General features: G+C 45.9%; 1 protein-coding gene across 1 annotated transcript; it reads left to right on the top strand.

Annotated features, from left to right (window-relative positions):
* Positions 1 to 1,840: 1,840 nt before the first annotated feature.
* LOC123489643 (DNA-binding protein SATB2-like) lies at positions 1,841 to 10,032 on the top strand (the record flags this gene model as incomplete). Its single annotated transcript, XM_045220076.1, has 3 exons — positions 1,841 to 1,967; positions 5,562 to 5,685; positions 9,930 to 10,032. Coding segments are annotated over 3 exons (354 nt in total), but the record flags the coding sequence as incomplete, so codon positions are not given.
* Between the last annotated feature and the right edge of the window lie 495 nt (positions 10,033 to 10,527).

The raw sequence follows: 10,527 nt of genomic DNA, 5'->3' as shown, positions 1-10,527 counted from the left end.
GAGGCAATATAGTGGTCAATTATACAGCAGGTCATTTTTGGTGTTTTATAAAGCCTGCACCACTGGATTAGTGGCAGCAGGGGTTAAGGGATCTCTCCCAACCCTGACAAATCTATTCTATGGAATAGTTACCTTTTATCACCCTGTTAGCCCAACCCATCCCACCCATCCCTCACACAACGCCTCTATTACAGCCTTCAATTTGGGTTGATCAAACAATCATTTACCTGTTTTATTGCAGGTATTAGTAAGTGGGTTGACGCGTTACCCCAGTACACACTGTCTTGTCTGTCTGGTGCATTGACGTCTTCTGCTCTTCTCCCCTGCTATAAAGACTAGCGGCAGCCTGTGTGTGTGTGTGTGTGTGTGTGTGTGTGTGTGTGTGTGTGTGTGTGTGTGTGTGTGGGGGGTAATGGGGCTAGCTCATTGGGTGACTCTTCCATAGCTGATAAGATTCTATTAGATAAGGTTTTATCTGCGGCTGTTGTTCCCTCTGTCTGCTTTACAGCCCTGCTGAATGAACTGCAACACTGGTACAGAAAGACCTTCACACACACACACACACACACACACACACACACACACACACACACACACACACACACACACACACACACACACACACACATTCACACACACAATTTGCATGCAAACGCACACACACACACCTTGACAGATATCCATGGGCACGTAAAGACAAACACAGACAGCAAACACACACGTTCACACACACACGCGTTCACACACACACACGTTCCACACACACAGCGTTCACACACACAGACGTTCACACACACAGACGTTCACACACACAGACGTTCACACACACGACGTTCACACACACACACACGTTCACACACACACACATGTTCCACACACACACGTTCACACACACACACGTTCACACACACACACGTTCACACACGTTCACACAGACAGACGGACATACAGACGGACGGACAGACAGGCAGACGGACGGACAGACAGATAGGAAGTCATATGCCAACTGGCACATTGTTAGCACAGATAGATCGCTCAAGATTGACTTCGAAATTGTATATCTGTCCATGTCCTGAGGACGTCGGGAAATGCCTTCAAAACCGTCCGCTTTACTCCGGATCCAAAGGTTGAGTGTTCAATCCCTGGGTAGACTTTTTTTACCCTATCCCAAACCTTAACCCTTAACTTAACCATTCAGGACTGAATACCTAAACTTAACGTTTTAACCTTATCAAAAACCTACAAATCCAAAATTGACATTTGGAGAAATGTGGATAAATGTGAGAATAGTAAAACCCCAGAGCTGTAAACACTTTGTTGTCCCTGCAAGGCCACATTTTATGTAGTATCAAACAGCCTACACACACACACACACACACACACACACACACACACACACACACACACACACACACACACACACACACACACACACACACACACACACACACACACACACACACACACACACCTCTGATCTATGTAATATAATAATGTTATGGAACAATATAATGATGTTGTATGCTGAGGAGATCCAGTGGGGTTAATGAAGTTTACCTCTCCATATTAACTGTGTGTGTGTGCGTGAGCGAGGGAGCATACATTTGTATCTCACTAATCATCTCTCTCTCTCTCTCTCTCTCTCTCTCTCTCTCTCTCTCTCTCTCTCTCTCTCTCTCTCTCTCTCTCTCTCTCTCTCTCTCTCTCTCTCTCTCTCTCTCTCTCTCTCTCTCTCTCTCTCTCTCTCTCTCTCTCTCTCTCTCTCTCTCTCTCTCTCTCTCTCCTCTCTCTCTCTCTCTCTCTCTCTCTCTCTCTCTCTCCCTCTCCCTCTCCTTCTCAGGCATCATCAAGGTGGGTCATTGGAACCCTCTGCCCATCCACTTCCTAACAGACGCTCCTGAAGCCACGGTGTCTGACATGCTGTTGGACGTCTACCACATGGTCACTCTCCACATACAGTTACAGAGGTGTGTGTGTGTTACTGTAGGGGTGAGGAGGAAAATGGGATTTGCAGATATAGCTTTAGCTACACATCTTTTAAGCGTACAGTTTCAATTTATTGAAATACTTTTTCCCTGTTTAGAAATAGATGGATTTTGGAGATAAGCTAAACCACACATTCCAACTGTTGGAATAAAGTTGGAATAAGTTGGAGTACTGAATCAGACTGGAGTTCCATTGGGGGACTGATGTCACCTTGGCATATTCTACACTTTCACAATAGCCCCTCATAGTTCAACAGTTTACCATAGTGATCCAAGGAGACAGCTAGCCCAGATCCCAGCATCAGATATTGATCTATTATCTGCCTTTCTCGCTCAGAGGGCTTTCATGCCAGTAACTTGCAGAGGGCTTTCATAGCAGTAACTTGCAGAGGGCTTTCATGCCAGAAACTTGCAGTTCCTGATAGCCAGATAAATGGAGATAGATAGACTCCAGATGAGTGGATTGTGGTCGGTATTGTGTTGTCGCATACCATCCAGCTTTGTTTACATCTGTCTCCGTGGTGATGGTATTTCCTGACATGTACAGTATTTCCCTCAGCGATTGTTATGAGTTGAGGCAAATAAATAGGTGGTGTGTGGAATAGTACAATCTCTGGATGTGATACACTACATGACCAAAAGTATGTGGACACCTGCTCGTCAAACATCTCATTCCAAAATCATGCCCATTAAAATATAGTTGGTCCCCCTTTGCTGCTATAACTTCCTCCACTCTTCTGGGAAGGATTTCCACTAGATGTGGGAACATTGCTGCGGGGACCTGCTTCCATTCAGCCACAAGAGCATTAGTGAGGTTGGGCGCTGATGTTAGGCGATTAGGCATGGCTCGCAGTCGGCGTTCCAACTCATCCCAAAGGTGTTCGATGGGGTTGAGGTCAGGGTTCTGTGCAGGCCAGTCAAGTTCTTCCACAACGATCTCGACAAACCATTTCTGTATGGACCTCGCTTTGTGCATGGGGGCATTGTCTTGCCGAAACAGGAAAGGGCCTTCCCCAAACTGTTGCCACAAAGTTGGAAGCACAGAATTGTTGTAGCGTTAAGATTTCCCTCCGCTGGAACTAAGGGACCTAGCCCGAACCATGAAAAACAGCCCCAGACCATTATTCCTCCTCCACCAAACATTACAGTTGCCACTATACATTCGGGCTGGTAGTGTTCTCCTGGCATCCGCCAAACTCAGATTCGTCCATCGGACTGCCAGATGGTGAAGCGTGATTCATCACTCCAGAGAACGCGTTTCCACTGCTCCAGAGTCCAATGGTGGCGAGCTTTACACCACTCCAGCCGACACTTGGCATTGCGCATGGTGATGTTAGAATTGTGTGCGGCTGCTCGGCCATGGAAACCAATTTCATGAAGCTCCTGATGAACAGTTCTTGTGCTGACGTTGCTTCAGAGGCAGTTTGGAACTTCGGTAGTGAGTGTTGCAACCGAGGACAGAGCGATTTTTTATGTGCTACGCGCTTCAGCACTCGGCGGTCCCGTTCTGTGAGCTTATGTGGCCTACCACTTCACGACTGAGCCGTTGTTGCTCCTAGACGTTTTCACTTCACAATAACAGCACTTACAGTTGACCGGGGCAGCTCTAGCAGGGCAGACATTGTACGAACTGACTTGTTGGAAAGGTGGCATCCTATAACGGTTCCACGTTGAAAGTCACTGAGCTCTTCAGTAAGGTCATTCTACTGCCAATGTTACTCTATGGAGATTTTATACACCTTTCAGCAACGGGTGTGGCTAAAATAGCAGAATCCACTCATTTGAAGGGGGTGTCCACATGCTTTTGTAAGTGCATTTGGAAAGTATTCAGACCCCTTGACTTTTTCCACATTTAGTTACGTTACAGCCTTATTCAAAAATTGATTAAATCGTTTTTCCCCCCCTAATCAATGTACACACAATGCCCCATAATGACAAATCAAAAACAGGTTTTTAGAAATCTTTGCAAATGTATGAAAAGTAAATAACTGAAATATCACATTTACATAAGTATTCAGACCCTTTACTCAGTACATTGTTGAAGCACCTTTGGCAGCGATTACAGCCTTGGGTCTTCTTGGTTATGACGCTTTCCAAGCTTGGTACACCTGTATTTGGGGAGTTTCTTCCATTCTTCTCTGCAGATCCTCTCAAGCTCTGTCAGGTTGGATGGGGAGTGTCGCTGCACAGCTATTTTCATGTCTCTCCAGAGATGTTCGATCGGGTTCAAGTCTGGGCTCTGGCTGGGCCACTCAAGGACATTCAGAGACTTGTCCCGAAGCCACTCCTGTGTTGTCTTGGCTGTGTACTTAGGGTCGTTGTCCTGTTGGAAGGTGAACCTTCACCCCAGTCTGAGGTCCTGAGCGCTCTGGAGCAGGTTTTCATCAAGGATCTGCTCCGTTCATCTTTCCCTCAATCCTGACTAGTCTCCCAGTCCCTGCTGCTGAAAGACATCCCCACAGCATGATGCTGCCACCATCATGCTTCACCGTAGGGATGGTGCCAGGTTTCCTCCAGACGTGACGCTTGGCATTCAGGCCAAAGAGTTCAATCTTGGTTCCATCAGACCAGAGAATTTGTTTCTCATTGTCTGAGAGTCCTTTAGGTGCCTTTTGGCAAACACCAAGCGGGCTGTCGTGCATTTTACTGAGGAGTGGCTTTCGTCTGGCCACTCTACCATAAAGGCCTGATTGGTGGAGTGCTGCAGAGATGGTTGTCCTTCTGGAAGGTTCTCCCATCTCCACAGAGGAACTCTGGAGCTCTGTCAGAGTGATCATCGGGTTCTTGGTCACCTCCCTGACCTAGGCCCTTCTCCCCCGATTGCTCAGTTTGGCCGGGCGGCCAGCTCTATGAAGAGTCTTGGTGGTTCCAAACTTTTTCCGTTTAAGAATGATGGAGGCCACTGTGTTCTTGGGGACCTTCAATGCTGCAGACATTGTTTGGTACCCTTCCCCAGATCCGTGCCTCGACACAATCCTGTCTCAGAGCTCTACGGACAATTCCTTCGACCTCATGGCTTGATTTTTGCTCTGACATACACTGTCAACTATGGGACCTTATATATATTTCCAAATCATGTCCATTCAATTGAATTTAACCCAGGTTAATCAAGTTGTAGAAACATCTCAAGGATGATCAATGGAAACAGGATGCACCTGAGCTAAATTTCGGGACTCATAGCAAAAGGTCTGAATACTTATGTAAATAAGGTATTTCTGTTTTAAATTTGTAATACATTTGCAAACATTTCTAAAAACCTGTTTTTGCTTTGTCATTATGTGGTATTGTGTGTAGATTGATGAGGGAAAAAAAACAAGTTGATCAATTTTAGAATAAGGCTGTAACTGAACACAATGTGGAAAAAGTGAAGGGGTCTGAATACTTTCCGAATGCACTGTATAGTGTATGAAAGTGCATTCCAATTCCCTAGTTATTTACTAAAATGACGACTTAAAGAATTCCGTATGATGTAGTGATGAACTTACACAAAGCTGGTGCAACCTAGCCTGGTTAAACCAGACTGAATGGAGCCCCAGGACAGGAAGTATGTGATTGACTTCATTTAACGTTCTGTAGCTTTGCCAAGCTGGAGGATCTTCCGTCAGAGCAGTGGAACCACGCCACGGTGAGGAATGCCCTTAAGGAGCTTCTCAAGGAGATGAACCAGAGCACACTGGCCAAGGAGTGCCCTCTGTCACAGGTAATACTGCACCCCTATCAAACCTCCACAACACTCCATTACAACACTGATGTCACAGGTAATACTGCACCCCTATCAAACCTCCACAACACTCCATTACAACACTGATGTCACAGGTAATACTGCACCCCTATCAAACCTCCACAACACTCCATGACAACACTGATGTCACAGGTAATACTGCACCCCTATCAAACCTCCACAACACTCCATTACAACACTGATGTCACAGGTAATACTGCACCCCTATCAAACCTCCACAACACTCCATTACTACACTGATCTACTAAATTCTCTCACAATTGGGGGGCTTAATCAATCAATCAATTTTATTTTATATAGCCCTTCTTACATCAGCTAATATCTCGAAGTGCTGTACAGAAACCCAGCCTAAAACCCCAAACAGCTAGTAATGCAGGTGTAGAAGCACGGTGGCTAGGAAAAACTCCCTAGAAAGGCAAAACCTAGGAAGAAACCTAGAGAGGAACCAGGCTATGAGGGTGGCCAGTCCTCTTCTGGCTGTGCCGGGTGGAGATTATAACAGAACCATGCCAAGATGTTCAAAAATGTTCATAAGTGACAAGCATGGTCAAATAATAATCAGGAATAAATCTCAGTTGGCTTTTCATAGCCGATCATTTAGAGTTGAAAACAGCAGGTCTGGGACAGGTAGGGGTTTCGTAGCCGCAGGCAGAACAGTTGAAACTGGAATAGCAGCAAGGCCAGGCGGACTGGGGACAGCAAGGTGTCATCATGCCCGGTAGTCCTGACGTATGGTCCTAGGGCTCAGGTTCTCAGAGAGAAAGAGAGAACGAGAGAATTAGAGAGAGCATACTTAAATTCACACAGGACACTGGATAAGACAGGAGAAGTACTCCAGGTATAACCAACTAACCCCAGCCCCCCGACACATAAACTACTGCAGCATAAATACTGGAGGCTGAGACAGGAGCGGTCCGGAGACACTGTGGCCCCATCCGAAGAAACCCCGGACAGGGCCAAACAGGAAGGATATAACCCCACCCACTCCGCCAAAGCACAGCCCCCGCACCACTAGAGGGATATCCCCAACCACCAACTTACAATCCTGAGACAAGGCCGAGTATAGCCCACAGAGGTCTCCACCACAGCACAAACCAAGGGGGCGCCAACCCAGACAGGAAGATCACGTCAGTAACTCAACCCACTCAAGTGACGCACCCCCAGGGACGGCATGAAAGAGCACCAGCAAGCCAGTGACTCAGCCCCTGCAACAGGGTTAGAGGCAGAGAACCCCAGTGGAGAGGGGAACCGGCCCGGCAGAGACAGCAAGGGCTGTTCGTTGCTCCAGCCTTTCCGTTCACCTTCACACTCCTGGGCCAGACTACACTCAATCATATGACCTACTGAAGAGATAAGTCTTCAGTAAAGACTTAAAGGTTGAGACCGAGTCTGCGTCTCTCTACATGGGTAGGCAGACTGTTCCATAAAAATGGAGATCTATAGGAGAAAGCCCTGCCTCCCGCTGTTTGCTTAGAAATTCTAGGGACAATTAGGAGGCCTGCGTCTTGTGACCGTAGCGTACGTATTGGTATGTACCGGCAGGACCAACTCGGAAAGATAGGTAGGAGCAAGCCCATGTAACGCTTTATAGGTTAACAGTAAAACCTTGAAATCAGCCCTTGCCTTAACAGGAAGCCAGTGTAGGGAAGCTAGCACTGGAGTAATATGATCAAATTTCTTGGTTCTAGTCAGGATTCTAGCAGCCGTATTTAGCACTAACTGAAGTTTATTTAGTGCTTTATCCGGGTAGCCGGAAAATAGAGCATTGCAGTAGTCTAATCTAGAAGTAACAAATGCATGGATTAATTTTTCTGCATCATTTTGGACAGAAAATTTCTGATTTTTGCAATGTTACGTAGATGGAAAAAAGCTGTCCTTGAAACAGTCTTGATATGTTCGTCAAAAGAGAGATCAGGGTCAAGAGTAACGCCTAGGTCCTTCACAGTTTTATTTGAGACGACTTTACAACCATCAAGATGAATTGTCAGATTTAACAGAAGATCTCTTTGTTTCTTGGGACCTAGAACAAGCATCTCTGTTTTGTCCGAGTTTAAAAGTAAAAAAGTTTTCAGCCATCCACTTCCTTATGTCTGAAACACAGGCTTCTAGCGAGGGCAATTTTGGGGCTTCACCATGCTTCATTGAAATGTACAGCTGTGTGTCATCCGCATAGCAGTGAAAGTTAACATTATGTTTTCGAATAACATCCCCAAGAGGTAAAATATATAGTGAAAACAATAGTGGTCCTAAACGGAACCTTGAGGAACACCGAAATGTACAGTTGATTTGTCGGAGGACAGACCATTCACAGAGACAAACTGATATCTTTCCGACAGGTAGGATCTAAACCAGGCCAGAACTTGTCCGTGTAGACCAATTTGGGTTTCCAGTCTCTCCAAAAGAATGTGGTGATCGATGGTGTCAAAGGCAGCACTAAGGTCTAGTAGCACGAGGACAGATGCAGAGCCTCGGTCTGACGCCATTAAAAGGTCATTTACCACCTTCACAAGTGCAGTCTCAGTGCTATGATGGGGTCTAAAACCAGACTGAAGCATTTCGTATACATTGTTTGTCTTCAGAAAGGCAGTGAGTTGCTGCGCAACAGCTTTTTCTAAAATTTTTGAGAGGAATGGAAGATTCGATATAGGCCGATAGTTTTTTATATTTTCCGGGTCAAGGTTTGGCTTTTTCAAGAGAGGCTTTATCACTGCCACTTTTAGTGAGTTTGGTACACACGTGGATAGAGAGCTGTTTATTATGTTCAACATAGGAGGGCCAAGCACAGGAAGCAGCTCCTTCAGCAGTTTAGTAGGAATAGGATCCAGTATGCAGCTTGAAGGTTTAGAGGCCATGATTATTTTCATCATTGTGTCAAGAGATATAGTACTAAAACACTTAAGTGTCTCTCCCGATCCCAGGCCCTCGCAGAGTGCAGATCCAGGACAGCTAAGCCCTGGAGGAATACGCAGATTCAAAGAGGAGTCCGTAATTTGCTTTCTAATGGTCATGATCTTTTCCTCAAAGAAGTTCATGAATTTATCACTGCTGAAGTGAAAACCATCCTCTCTTGGGGAATGCTGCTTTTTAGTTAGCTTTGCAACAGTATCAAAAAGAAATTTTGGATTGTTCTTATTTTCCTCGATTAATTTGGAAAAGTAGGATGATCGAGCAGCAGTGAGGGCTCTTCTGTACTGCACGGTACTGTCTTTCCAAGCTAGTCGGAAGACTTCCAGTTTGGTGTGGCGCCATTTCCGTTCCAATTTCCTGGAAGCTTGCTTCAAAGCTCGGGTATTTTCTGTATACCAGGGAGCTAGTTTCTTATGACAAATGTTTTTTCGTTTTTAGGGTGCAACTGCATCTAGGGTATTGCGCAAGGTTAAATTGAGTTCCTCAGTTAAGTGGTTAACTGATTTTTGTCCTCTGACGTCCTTGGGTAGGCAGAAGGAGTCTGGAAGGGCATCAATGAATTTTTGTGTTGTCTGAGAATTTATAGCACGACTTTTGATGCTCCTTGGTTGGGGTCTGAGCAGATTATTTGTTGCGATTGCAAACAAATAACAGGCTCTGTTCCTAAGCAGGTTCAGCATCAACTTTTTTGCACGGACTACATACTGCCCAAAACAAAGCATTAGTCCTGGGTTAAAGAATGCATGTGTGAAACAAGGGGAAGTTAGCCCTAGGCCAATGGTACAGTCTCAGTCCTGGGGGTGAAAGATACCCCTGGGTTTAAAGCAACGTAGGGTAAAAAGCCCTTATGTCTGACTATGCCTATTCCTCATCAGTGTGTGGTGCTGTCTGGATGTGTGGGTGTTGATCTCTGCCATATGTGGCTGCTGAGGGGCTCTTATTCCATGGGTGGCTTCCTCTGGTGATATATGTCTGTCTTCTTCAATGATCGTGTGGGTGTGTGTGTGTGTGTGTGTGAGCGACCATGCAAATTTGTCTCCAATCAATCCCCTCTCTCTCTCTCTCTCTCTCTCTCTCTCTCTCTCTCTCTCTCTCTCTCTCTCTCTCTCTCTCTCTCTCTCTCTCTCTCTCTCTCTCTCTCTCTCTCTCTCTCTCTCTCTCTCTCTCTCTCTCTCTCTCTCTCTCTCTCTCTCTCTCTCTCTCTCTCTCTCTCTCTCTCTCTCTCTCTCTCTCTCTCTCTCTCTCTCTCCTCTCTCTCTCTCTCTCTCTCTCTCTCTCTCTCTCTCTCTCTCCAGAGTATGATTTCCTCGATAGTAAACAGCTCCTACTATGCCAATGTCTCCACTGCCAAATGCCAGGAGTTTGGACGCTGGTACAAGAAGTATAAGAAAATCAAAGGTGAGCGATCTGACCCCTGGGGACCTCCAGCTGGCATGGACCAATTCTCTCTTGTACACCATTTATTTCAACCCCCTTCTCACAACCACTTTACAAACTGTCTCCTATCCTTCTCTAACCTAAAACAGCCAATGATTACCATGTACTTTATTTGGGCAAGCTATTTGACAGCTTCTTAGTGGCCAATGGCCATTCCCAGTCCTGTCCTGAGCTGACCCCTCGCTGGTCTGAAAGAGCGAGGAAGAGAGGATAAAAATGGACACATAAAGGAGGGGGCCCATGTTGCCTGTTAACTGACGTCCCCTTCACACAGACTCTTCAGTGTTGCCTGTTAACTGACATCCCCTGCACAGACTCTTCAGTGTTGCCTGTTAACTGACATCCCCTTCACACAGACTCTTCAGTGTTGCCTGTTAACTGACATTCCCTTCACACAGACTCTTTAGTGTTGCCTGTTAACTGACATCTCCTTCACACAGACTCTTCAGTGTTACC

This window comes from Coregonus clupeaformis, unplaced genomic scaffold (assembly GCF_020615455.1).
Source record: "Coregonus clupeaformis isolate EN_2021a unplaced genomic scaffold, ASM2061545v1 scaf3109, whole genome shotgun sequence".
NCBI lineage: Eukaryota > Metazoa > Chordata > Actinopteri > Salmoniformes > Salmonidae > Coregonus > Coregonus clupeaformis.
This window is presented reverse-complemented; position numbering and strand designations above follow the sequence as displayed.